The 13,178-nt window shown below is 55.6% G+C and overlaps 1 protein-coding gene across 1 annotated transcript; it reads right to left on the bottom strand.

The window, feature by feature from the left end:
- Positions 1–1,130: 1,130 nt before the first annotated feature.
- KRT19 (keratin 19) lies at positions 1,131–4,978 on the bottom strand. The gene is made up of 6 exons (XM_037033205.1): positions 4,565–4,978; positions 2,683–2,765; positions 2,354–2,510; positions 1,894–2,055; positions 1,653–1,778; positions 1,131–1,521 (listed from the first exon to the last, which is right to left on the bottom strand). Exons 1-6 carry the CDS (start codon positions 4,976–4,978, stop codon positions 1,267–1,269), a joined length of 1,197 nt encoding a protein of 398 aa, XP_036889100.1. The 3' UTR covers positions 1,131–1,266.
- Positions 4,979–13,178: the final 8,200 nt, after the last annotated feature.

Raw genomic sequence — 13,178 nt, 5'->3', positions numbered from 1 at the left:
TGCAGTGGGGGGTTTGTCACCCCTCCCTCACAAGGTAGGACTGCTGTCACAAACCCAGGGGACCAGAACACATCCCCTCAGCTTGAACCTCTCAGCCAGGGTGAAGCAGGACTTATTTACCACTTATTTACCTTTAACTGGCCTCAGTTTTTGGCAACTGAGCTACAAACCACAGGGCCCAGGGCCATACCCACCCAAGGGCAGAGTTGTACCAGGAAGCTGGGACTTCTGTTCCAGTTGGCCCAGCCCCAGGCAAGCCAGGTTGGGGGTCTGTGTGGGAGGTTCGGGTCACATCTGGGTTCCATTCCAGGCCCTGGGCCCAGGTATGGGATGTGGGCGTGTAGGGCTCACGTGGGACCACCCAAGAAATGGATGACTGTGTTAGTGCCTGCACCAGACGCCCGCCAGCAGGCACTCTGCCCCCAGGATGCGGCCCCAGACACTCCTCTGTCAGGTGGACAGATGGGTCAGCAGGAACCGCCCCAGGGGACCCCTGTCCTCGGCCTTCACGTGGGGCAAGGCTGAAATGTACCAAGAACCTGGCACAGGCGGAGTGGACTCCGGACGTGGTGCCAGAGTGGCACTGTGGGCCAAGGATCAGGAGACCTAGACTCTGGTCTTCATTCTGCCCTGTGTCTGGCTGTGCGGCCTGGGACAAGTTGCTCTGTAAGATGCCATTCACACTTACTAAGTGGGTTGGTTTGATTAAAGGGCACACAGTAGGTGGTTTGATTAAATGTCACACAGTAGGTGCAGTAAACATAAATTTCCCACACTAGCACCAACCTTAGAGAGGGGTACAGTTGAAAGAAAACTAATCTGGAAACAAAACCCAGTTTCAAATCCCACCTCTGCCGTGTGCTGGAACAGCTACACGCACAACAAACCACCTCACCTTTCTGAGCCTCGGTTCGCCCCTCTGCAAAATGGGAGTGGCGCTTATTTCGTATGTTTGTTTTAAGAAACAGGTTAATGAAGATTTCTGCAAACAGGAATTACGGCAACATCTGGAGTTTATGCACACCCTTCTTTCCATATTCTGGGACAGGGTGGACTCTGATCCAAATAAAACCTAAAATGGGGCCAAGGCCTGGCCCATTTCCATGGGCTGAAATCATAAACCCGATGTCCTTCCTCCCTTGGGCTATAAAATTTTATTGACAGGTCAGAGGAGGAGCCAGAGGTAAAGGTCCCACCCCTCCCATTCGCCTACCCAGAAGCATCCATGCCTCTGCTAGAAGCAGGAAGCCAGGGAGGCTGCTGGACTCAGATGGGCAGGGCAGTGGGCAGGTTGTTGTAATAGGCATCCTGGCCCTCGAGCAGGCTGCGGTAGGTGGCGATCTCCTGTTCCAGCCGCGTCTTGGTGTCCATGAGCTGCTGGTACTCCAGGTTCTGCCGTTCGATGTCAGCACGCACATCAGTCAGCTGGGCTTCGATACTGCTGATCAGCATCTGGATCTGTGCCAGCTGGGCTCCAAAGCGGGACTCTGTTTCCGCCAGTGTGCCCTCCAGGGCGGCTTTCTGAGGGCAGGGAGAGGAAAGGCAACTCAGCAGAGCCTGGTTCCCAGGGAGGGCATGGGTCTAGCCACTGCCCAGAGTACCCAGGTCTACAAAGACATGAGCGTGCATCCCACAGGGAGGTGGGCACGTACCATGCTGAGCTGAGACTGCAGCTCGATCTCCAGACCCTGGAGGGTGCGGCGCAGGTCAGTGACCTCCGTCTTGCTGGTCTGCAGCTGCTCCGTGTGGACAGCAACCTCCCGGTTCAGCTCCTCAGTCTGCAGTAAGGGAGGAGGAGGGAGAAATGAGCACTGAGTCAGACCTCTGGCCTTGGAGCATCAAGCCCTCTCTCCTTGCCACCTCCCCAAAGGGCACCTGTTTCCCCCTTTATACCTGGATGATAAACTGGGCTTCAGCATCCTTCCGGTTCTTCTCAGCCATGACCTCGTACTGGCTTCTCATGTCACTCAGGATCTTGGCTAGGTCAATGCCAGGAGCAGAATCCACCTCCACACTGACTTGGCCACCCACTTGGCTCCTCAGGACACTGATTTCCTGGAAAGATGGAGCAGAGATGGGCATGTCAGGACCCAGAGCCTGCTGGGCTTGGGTCAGGCAACTCCCCAACCTCTCAGGCCAAAGGGGGCTGGTTTTTGGGTGCAGGTCTGGGAATTGGCACTGCAGGATGGAATGGGTCACAACCATCCCCCCCCGCCTGCTGGAACCCTGGAAGCCATCCTCCACACCTACGGCCAAGCTGAGGCTCCTGCGAGTGTGGCCGTGGTCAGAGGATTGCAGGACACAAACGAGTCCTCAGCCCTGGGAAGCTGGGGTGGCCCAGCTGCAAACCCACCTCCTCGTGGGTCTTCTTCAGGTAGGCCAGCTCCTCCTTCAGGCCTTCAATCTGCGTCTCCAGGTCGGCTCTGGCCAGGGTCAGCTCGTCCAGCACCCTGCGCAGGCCGTTGATGTCGGCCTCCACGCTCACACGCAGAGCCTGCTCCGTCTCAAACCTTTCAGAGGAAAAGTCGCAGTCAGGCCAGCACTTCCTCTGCATCTCTGAAGACTTCCTCACCTCCAGAGCCCAGGGTCCGTGGGAGTGTGCTTCAGGCCATTCCCCCCCACTGCACTGAGCGCCGAAAAAGGGCCTGGGATTCTGCCACCCACCAGGGCACAGAAGCTCACTTGGTGCGGAAGTCATCCGCAGCCAGACGGGCATTGTCGATCTGCAGGACAATCTTGGAGTTCTCAATGGTGGCACCAAGAATCTGGAAGACAGGAGGCTGGCAGTTCAGCACGCTGGCACTGCCCACCACGTTCTCCTCAGACAGAGCAGAGCAAATGAGTATGAGCTCACCCCCTGGAGACAAGCCCCAGCCACCCCTCCACTGCCCACAGGCCTGCTCCCTGGGAGGTGTTGGAATCAGTCCCTGCCCAGTTGAAGCAGTGGTTTCTCACCACTGCCCAGGAGGCTGAGCCAGGGGGCAGGTGATGAGTAGGGGAGGCCAGGCAGGTAAGCCTGGAGAGGAAGTCTCGGAGACCTGTGCCCAGGGAACTCTACATGGTGTCGAGAAAGGTGGTCTGTAGTGACATGCAAACCAGATGCAGGGAACTGTCCGGGGTTGCCCCTTGTCTGCACGCCCTACTCAAAGCACTCTGCCTCGGGGACGGGAATTCTGTTATTTGCCAAGCACCTTACACCTCATCTTTCACGCCAGGGCTGTGGCTACACCTATTTCACCCAGGTGGGAAGTGAAGTGCAGGATCCCTTGTCCAAGGTCACCCCCAATGTCGAGTTCCCCTAACTTGAGCATCATGGTCACACGGTCAAGATCCTTGCTCTCACTTCATGCCCTGTTAGTCACTGTGCTGCGTGCTGATTTGCATAGTTTTTAAATGAAATAGAACATATCGGAAGGGACTGCTCACAGTAAGGTAAGGCTGGCTGCAAGAAACTTGGAGCTCCGCTGTGTGTGTGTACGAGAGAATGTGAGGACACACGGCAAAATGTGGTTCCCGTCTTAGGTCACGATTTGAGAAGTGTGAAAGTACAGTAGATGTCTAGCCCACCCTCCCTGTCTCCAGTGTGATCTGTGCCCCAGCACCCAGCACCCAGCACCCTGCCAGACACTGGGTGCGCTCTGGGCAGTGATGTGGGAAAACCCAGCCTGTGAGGCCATTCAATAGCCCTCTGGCTTCCCTTGCCTTCTTCAGGACACAGCTCCAAGCTCGTCCCTGTGGGTGGGGACCAAGCCCCACCCTGCAGGCTCCCAGGGCCCCTCTAAGCGCCTATGGCTCAGACCTGGGTCTCCAGCCCAGGACACAGAGATGTGCTGCTTTACCCGGTCCTCCCAGTGACAGAGACGTCCAAAAGCAAAGATCCCCAGGACCTTTTTGTCTGTCCCTCCTTTATCCTGTTCAGAGTCCACAGCCTATGTCCCTTCTTAACCTGCCAGGGCCCCTGCTGGCCTCTCCCATTCTTCTGAGAGCTTCTCTCAACTCCCAGGTTGTCCCTTGGGCCCCTCAGCAAGAGGCCAGAGCGTGATGGAAACCAGACCTGCCCAGTCAGAGAAAAGGAATGCAGAGAGCCCCCCCAACCCCGCACAGCGGGGACAGCAGGGGGCGGGGCTAGCCCGGGATGGACTAGACTCCTCCCTGACCAAACTCTTCGTTTCCCTGCAGCGACTGCGGCACCTGGCCTACACCTCAGGACCGCCCACAGCCATGTTTCACGTCCTGCCACTCCTCGGGGACCCCTTTTCCCTGGTCTCCCCTCCCTCCAACCCCGCCCCTGCTCCATGCCCCACCCACCGACCAGCCCCCAGTTCCAAGCCCGGGTCCAGCCACCCCCCACTCCACTTCCTGCCTCTTTGTCCTGCACTTCCTCACCTGCTCCCTTCTCTCCGCCCCACCCTGCGGCCCTCCCACATCCTAACGGGCTCACTACCGCCCCGCCCGAAAGTGGCCTTGGCGCCCCCGCAGCCCCAGCCTCCCGCCTCCCGCCTCTCCCGGCCTGCTGGGCTGGGTTGAGCGACAGGTGTGCTTCCCCCATCCCGTTGTTGTCCACCTTGTCCCGCAGCTCCCCGATGGTCTGGTAGTAGTGGCTGTAGTCGCGGGCGGGCCCAGGCCCTTGCTTCTGGTACCAGTCTCGGATCTTCACCTCCAGGTCGCCGTTGGCCGCCTCCAGGGCGCGCACCTTCTCCAGGTAGGAGGCCAGGCGGTCGTTAAGGTTCTGCATGGTCAACTTCTCGTTGCCCACCAGAAGCCCATCGGACCCGACCACGGTGCCCATATAGCCGCCGCCATAGCCTCCAGAGGACGAGGACACAAAGCGGGCAGACGACACCGACACGCCACGGCCGCCCGAGCCTCCGTGGATGCTGGGCGCGCGGTAGGCGACTCCCCCTCCGAAGCGCGCGGCGCCGCCCACGCCCCCGAAGGACGAGGACGCCGACGACTGGCGATAGCTGTAGGAAGTCATGGCGAAAGAGGAAGTAGAGACACCAAAGGAGCTGTGGTCTGCAGGAGTGGCTCGGCTCGCACCTGGAGCTTTTTATGTCCTAGGCGGTCCAGGGGAGGGGGGAGGCCGGGGTGGATATCTGAGCCCAGAGGAATTTGCAGGCTCCAGAGTGCAAGCGCGGGCCGTCTCCCCATTGGTCAATTCCTGGTGGCTCTGCCTCCAACTTTCCCCTCCCAGGGGCCAGAGGCTTCTGTCCTGCGGCCTGGTGCCCCACCCAGCCACTTCTGGAGCCCCGACGACATGCCCCCTCCCCTCGTTCCCATCCCCACCGCCATCACACACCTACAGAGACAGCCCCTCCCAGTTCACATTCTGACCCTCGTTAATATCACCACAAGTGTGGCAACCCTCAAGAAATAGGGCCCCTCTGAGAAAATACACTCCTCCCCTCTCACTGAGACTCCCCCTTTAGAATCCTATTCTGGGCCCCTTCCTTGTGATCATAATTAACCCCCCCAAATTACATTTTCCGGAATCCTATACCCCACTTGGAATTACAGCCTCTCAGAGCCCACCCCTTGGGGCTCACCTGTGCCTCAATCTCCCTCAGCCCCTCCGCCCATCCAGGAGCTCTGAACTGCACCCTCATTCGCCTCCTGAGACAAAGCTGCCCCACCCTGCTGTGTCCACACAAAGCCACAAGCTGACAATAGGCACCTGGGAGCAGATCTGCAGCTGGGTTGTAAAGAGCATCGTCACACCCAGGGGCTGACCCCTCACTCCGGGACTCCGACAGCCTACCCCACCTGCTCCCAAAAGGCTGCATTCATTCCAGGATCCATGACCCGGAATCGGAGCTGAGGGAGGCAAGTCACTTGCCCATGAGACATTGAGCGCCCAGAGGCAAAAATGGAATGGAATCCTCTCTCCTTGTGAGCAGGGAAGGAGGGGCGGGTACCAGGGGCTGAATCCTTGTACCTAACCACCTCATCCTAGTACAGGGGTGGATGAGGGGCCTCAGCGAAGATGCCCACAAAGTGAAGTTTAATAATAGAGGAAGGAGACCCTCCTCTCCACGCACAGCCCAACCCTGCCCTTCATCCAGCTCAACGGCTCCACCTGCCCTTTCGGTCACTGAGGGGCCTGGCCTGCTGCTGGGCACTGCCACCACCTCTGCCCATTATTGACCCCACCCCTCACCACAACTGTCCCAAGTTCCACCTGCCCTTAAATCAGAGCAGTCACCCGTTACAGGACAGAGGCCCCTATGACCTTTTGACAGGGTGTTAGGGAGATGGGCTAGTCACTCCCCACCTCCAGGTCACAGTGTCCCCCGTGAAATATCAGCCCTCCTCTCTGCATATTATCATCTGGGTCACCTGTGGCTAAAGAAGACTTGTCCCCAGACTCGGAAACTAGTCCCTAAGAAACTGTCTTCCACCCACCAGCTTGCCCAGGGACAGGGAAAGGGAACCCCACACAAACTCCTACCCCCCACCCCCAGGAGCAGCCCTGAGCCACTGCAAAGGGCAGCTTCAGGCTGTTTAAACTAGCCTGCAAGTGGGCCGGCTCCCAATGGGGAAAAGGCGAACACAGGGTGTGGCTGGGCCTCCACAAAGGTTGCAGCCCGTAGCCACCAGGGCTGGTCTGACCTGAGTCACTCTATTTGGCCCAAAGGAGGAGGCCTGTTCCTTGTGGAGGGGGAAGGAGAGATGGACCAGATAGTTGCTATGTATACTAAACCTGGCCAGAGTGTCTGTTTTTCAGGCCTGATAGGAGGGTCTGGAAAGGGATTTTGCACTAGGAAACAAAGTATAGAACCAACACAGTCCAGCCCTAAAGATGAAGGAACTGTGAGCTCCCTAAACTTCAGAGGGGCTTGGAGTCCCAGCCCTCTGCCCCCAGGCCGTAACCATCAGGATAACTGACTGTAATACAGTACCTTTTACAAAGGCTTTTCAAATCTCCTGGGACCCTCCCAGCAGCCCAGGGGAAAGGGTGTCCCCACCCCCATTTTACAGATGAGGAAACAGAGAGTCCCAGGGTGGAGGACAGTGACTTGCTGGAGGTCCACAGCCAGGAGTGGCAGAGTCTGGCTTCCAGCCTTGTGACCTTCAGCCCCTGGCATAGGTTCCTGAGGGTGACAGAGGCTCTACTGTCCCCTCCAAGGAAGTCCAAGTTCCAAAACAACTCCTTTAGCTCCACTCCCCCAAATCTTCTGCCAACTCCAAGAACAGTCAGCCCCCGACTGAACTGTATGTAGGCTGGAGTCTGGGACAAGCCCCCAGCCCTGGCTCTCTATCCCAAAGGGTGCCTAGCACCTTCCACCAGGAGCAATGTGGCCTTTGAACACCTCTTGGACATACCAAAAGCCCAGGAGAACAACCTGTGCAGGCTGAGCTCCCCAGGCAGGGAACTGAGAGTCAAGCTTCTGCTCCCACTCAGTAAACAGACTGCCCATGGCCAGGCATCTCAGACCTGACCTGGCTGCATGAGGGCGGAACCCGACGCCCGGAGCTCCCTTCTCAAGCCCCAGTCTCCAGGCTGGAGGCCCCGGTTTGCCGAGGAGGGGCACCCAGGGTCAGGAATGCCAAAAAGGGAATATTAGAGCTCCAAGAGACTCAGAAGGGACGCTGCCCGGCCTTCCTCGGGCTCGCTTCTGCAGAGCCCCCCACAGCATGCATGAGAGCTCTGTGTGAACGGGTGGCCATTGCCAGACCAGGTCGGAAACACTGTTTGTTCCCAGAGAGATTCACAATGCACAGCACCAAAGGCTCTGGAGACCTCAGCCCCTCACGTGTAGAAGGGAGCTAATAGCCAATAATAATAACCTATTTTGTGGGGTTGTTTTAAGGGGTAAATGAGATGGTGCTCATGAAGAGTCCATCGTGGGGCCTGGCAGTAGCACTCAGTGTTATTATTTTATTATATGATGTTATTGTTAAATGGCACGTTGTTATCCTAATTACCACTGCAAGTGTTATGATGTAACTTTGCTTCATACTGGACCACAGAACCTTTTGTCGGGTAACAGCTGTTAATAATCCATCCCCCGAATTAACCAGTCCCTTCTGCTGGGTGTTTAGATCGTTACCAGTTTTGCTCTTAATGCTGTGCTATGACGACCATCTATATAGCTTTTTTTCCTTCACATTTCAATACTTATTTTCATATAAAATACATCTAAAATTGTTTTGGTCTACAGATGGATAATTACTAGGAAAAGCATAATCCACATATTATAGGAAAGGCAGATCCAGCCCAAAGGAGCCCCAAGAGGTCAAGTTACTTGCCTGAAGCCACAAGGCTAACCAAAGCCATGGCTGGGGTGCGTTTCCAAGTCCTGAGACCCCAGGCGGTCTCTGCAGCTCCACCTGGACCTACACTGGAAGCTTCTTCTGGTTAGTTAATGCAGATCACAGTTCCCAGAGGGTGGAGGTTAAAGGCAGGGGAGTTTTAACCACCGGAAGGAGGTGGGAATGAACGTCCTCTCCCCCGGGGAGAAGAATGCAGTGGTGTGACGATGCCCATGATGATAATGATGGTGGTGCTCATGGTGAGGAAGGTGACGACGATGGCAGCCAGCATCTCCTGTGCCAGCCGCCATGCTGAACACACCATACACGTCGTCCCAACTAATCATGTGAGCTAAGTATTACCATCCCCATGGAACAGACGAGAAAGATGAGGCTCAAAGAGGTTAACATCTTGACCAAGGTGACACATGTAAGGGACCCAGAGTTGAAGCCCAGATCTTTACATCCCTAAAGCCACAGTCTGGACCATTAGCACGGTCCCTCCTGTCATGGGATGGGCATGAAGATGCCTTCCTCCCCTGGCCTGGAGAAAGAGTCCTCGAGTTGGGAAAGCATAGTTATCACCCACCAAGGTCCTAACTTACCCTCTCTGCTCAGACACCAGTCACTCATCTGGTCCGTGAAATGAATGAGCTTCATTTAAGCGAGGCTCAGACTGCAGCCTAGCGGAGGAGATGGACCCCTGCGTGTGAACAGAGCAAGCTCTGGAAGCTGGAGGAGGGAAAGGTGAAGGTGCGCGGGACGTCACGAACTCGCCTGCCACGTAAATCGACACCATCCCCTTCCCAGGGGCACCATGGGCAGGAGATGCTCCAGGTATTTTCTCACCTGCTCCTGCATCCAAGGAACATGTACCAAGTCCCCATCCCCAATTCCTCAGGCACGGTGCTACACTCTGGAAGTAAATACTCTGCCCACCGAAAACAGGCAGACTGCCCACACAAACCCCAGAAACTCAGGAACTGGGGCATCAGGGATCTGGTCAGGAGAAGTGGATCAGGGGACTGTGAACGGGGCTGGGTGGAAGTTTCTATGAACAGCACTGGGGTCCCTCCCCGACCCCTGACTCAACTCAGGCAGCCGGAAGAAGCCGGGAGATTCACTCTTCCCCATCATCCTGGCAAAACTTCAGACAGCTGTGGGCAGATGGACTCCCTCCCACGTGTTGACCGGAGGTGGTTCACAGCGGCCCCTTAGCAGAGCGGGTTGTCTGTTTCTTCCATAAAGCAGTTCAGACACCTTGCCAGCCCAGCCCATCTCCACTCTTCCCCATTCACCCCTAGGAAGCCCTGGTCCGCATATTTGAGGAGGCGTATCCAAGGGTGGTCTGAGGAGCACGGTTTGTGACAGCGGAAAGACAGAAACAACCACTAGCAGGGAGATGCTGAGTAAACCGCGTAACTGCCGCATTATGCCAGAAGAAATCGAACAGACTGAGTAACGTCAGTACACAGTGCTGTAAAAACCCTAAAGGACCAGTTCTTGGGTAAATGAAGGCAGCAAGGGAGCAGCACTTACGATAAGAGACAATAAGAGAAATCAGGGCTGACATACACTGAAAAGACAGCCTGTTTCTACAGGTGCCCACGAACGTGCATGTCAGCGCACACGGAAGGAAGGAGGCACACCAGCCGGGCAGCAGTGGTTTCCCTGGGAGAGAAGCCGAGCGAAGGACGGTGGTCAGGGGGGCCCAAGCTCATCTCTGCCATTCAAATTTTTACAAGGACGTATCTATGTGTTACTTGTTAACTAAAAACAAATAATTTCTTAAGAAACACAAAACAGTCATGGGCGTGTAAAGTACAGCACAGGGAGTATAGTCAATATCATTGTCGTAACTGCGCGTAGTGTCGGGGGGGCCCTGGGCTCGTTGGGCTACCCCTTTGTAAGGTGAATGAGTATCTAATCACTGTGTCACATGCCCAAAACTAATGTAGCATCACATGTCAACTCTAACTAAAAACTTTTTTAATTTTTATTTTTTAAAACATTTTATTTATTTACTTTTAGACAAAGGGGAGAGGGAGAAAGAGAGGGAAAGAAACATCAGTGTATGGTTGTCTCTTGCGCACCCCCTACTGGGGACCTGGCCCGCAACCCAGGCATGTGCCCTGACTGGGACTTGAACTGGCAACCCTTTGTTCTGCAGGCTGACACTCATTCCACGGAGCTACACAAACCAGAGCTTTTTTTCATTTTTTTAAAAACACTCCATGATGGACATTTAGACCCGGCTGTATCTAGTCTAGTAAACACTTCTTCCCCTCTTTGCACACAACGTTGACATCTTCGTCCCCACTCACACCTGTGACAATCTCTAGTCTTGAGTTAGAAGAAGGGACAGATGTGGGGAGAAGAGAGCCCCCCAAGGGGTTTCTAGGTTCTTGCCTCCACTGCTGCTTTGCACTGGTTTCTCCCTTCAAAAAGCAAGAGGATGGGAAGCAATGATAAGGTGGCAGAACTTTTCAACAGGGGTTTGAGAAAAGTCTGGGTGGCAGAGGCCCCTTCAACCCAACGACTTGGACTTGGGGGAAGCCCCTCCTGCTCTGGCTCCCCGAGGATCGGAAGCTTTGGGAGCACAGAGTCGGGCCTGCTGGCCCACACGGTGTTCTCAGGCTGACCCCATAGTGCTCGGGACTGGGCGGGGGAGGCCGCTGCAGCAGGAGGAACGGCACAGTGCACCCACGGAGCCTGCGGCCAGCAGCCACCACAGCAGCCCATGGGGGGAATTCCCCTGGGGTCTTTCTGAAATAACCAGGGGAGACCTAGGGGTGTTGGGGCCAGTAGCCACATGCCGGCCACCATGCTAGAACTAGGAAGCCAGCAGGCATTTAGTCCTCAAACAAACCATTGGAATAAAGAGTATGGGTGCTGGGAATTGTGTCTGCAAGGAGAAGGGGGTGCTGGGAACAAAAAAGGGGCCACATCCTAAACCTGATAAGCTCAGGGGAGGCCAGCATGGCAGACTCACTCAGAGACTGACAGTAACCCCACAGGGTGGTCAGAAATTAAACCTTTCCAACTACAAGCAGGGCACGGCAGGCAGCCACGTCCCAGGCCGATATCTTCCCTGACAAAGGTCAACCTTTACCTTAACTGGGCCTGCCGTCTTTTTCGCACCTAGGATAACATACCTTTGGAATGGCAGGGTAACCTCCGTTTCTTCCCTGACCTCTCCGGGCACAGCTGCACCAGAGCAGACTGCAAACCCCCTCACTGGTAGTGTTCCTTGTTGACTGTCAACTCCCCTGCACCCACAAATGGGAAAGCAGCGTTTGTCTGTTCCTCCCACTTTTTGTCCAGCTCCAGAGATCTCCCTGCCTTGCTTTCTCCTGCCTCCCTAATCCACCACCAGGGGATCTCGTGTAAACCCCTCACGTCTTCCCCTTTGATTCTCATATGTAAAGTAAGGGGTGAAACTGCCCGTGGCCAGAGCATTTTCTCAACCGGCTGAGATTTTGCTCCTTGGCAATCGTTGTCATAAACTCATAAAAAAAAAAGTTCTTACAGGTTCAGGTGTTTCTCACATTGGCAGAGCAAAAAGAGGGAGCACTCACTTCCGCCCTGGAGCGTTGAGAGATGTTTCAGAGGGCACGACGCTTGAGCAAGACGCTTGAGCAAGAGGCTGAAAGACCGGGACCTATGAGTGTTGAAGGTCAGGGGTGAAAAGACAGGGGCCTGGAAGAGTGAGCAGAATCACTGATACCTGCTGGGGGAACAAGCAGGACTGAGTTCCTTGGGGGGAGGGGGGAGCCAAGGGAGAGGTGGAGAAGGGGGTGGGAGGGTGGGGGGACTAGAACCCAGCCAAGGGGTTGTTGCACTTTATGCAGAAGACAATGGAAAGTCACATCAATCAGGGATATGAATGGGTCAATCTTACATTTTAGAAATTGCCATGGATTCCACATAGTGAGTAGGCTGCTGGGAGGAATGTAGGCATGGCCAGGGGTGGGGAGACCAGTCAAGAGAGAGACGCCAACTTCTCCTAGTAATGCGGGTGGAGAGTTAAGGACGGAGATGAGAAAGAAATACCGGGCCCCAAGGCCTTGCTCAGGCCAGGTGGGTGAGAGCATGCGGACCCCAGGCCGACAACCGGGTCTGTGGCAGCTCCTCCTGGTCCCGTCCCACAAGTAAAAACCAGGAAAGGGGAGGCAGGGTGGGCTGGATCAGGCTGGCCCACCGTGCTCCTCTTGGAGTCCCCAGAGGAGGAAAAACCAGACTGACTGGAACCTGGGCCAATCGTGGGGGAGGGGAGAGCTTGCTGCCTCGGAAGGGGCTGGGGGGACCAACCCTTGTCCAGGCCGGTGGGGGAAGGGAGAGGGTCAGCTTCCCCCCAGCCGTCACATTCCACACCCCGGGAAGGGCAGGGCTGCCCCACCCCTCCTGGGGACTGAGTGTTTACTTGGTGAGGCTCAAGCTCCTGACACCTCAAGGAGGGGCCTGGTGGGTCACTTGGTGGTGGGGGAGGGGTGGGGGGAGCTAGGCTTCTTCACCCTCCAGATTTTGGAAACTCTCAGTGTGGGGGTATTATTGTTTCTGTGGCAATACATTTGTTTGCATACATTCAACAAGAACTCGTTCTTTTTCTGACAGGACACAGTGGGTAACTGGTTGTACTAACCAAGGCTTTGAAGGGAATGTCATGTTTGACAGAGGCATGCATGGACTCAGGTGTCACCAGGAAGCTTTAGGGAATTAAGATAGCTTTGGGGGCAAATAAAACCCCTTTGGTAAAACAGCCAGGGACTTTGCTCACATGGTTCACAGCAGTCTTTCCAGGTAAGGAGTGATGGTGGTCTTCCCAGGAGATGGCAAAGAAAGAACCTCGGGACGTTTTGGGGGACATTGAACCTGGGTCATTAACCCAGGGCTATAGGCCTTGCAGGCAAAGGCAGATGGCAACT

Source organism: Sturnira hondurensis, unplaced genomic scaffold (assembly GCF_014824575.4).
Source record: "Sturnira hondurensis isolate 20B ecotype Veracruz unplaced genomic scaffold, ASM1482457v3 Scaffold0021632, whole genome shotgun sequence".
Classification (NCBI taxonomy): domain Eukaryota; kingdom Metazoa; phylum Chordata; class Mammalia; order Chiroptera; family Phyllostomidae; genus Sturnira; species Sturnira hondurensis.
This window is presented reverse-complemented; position numbering and strand designations above follow the sequence as displayed.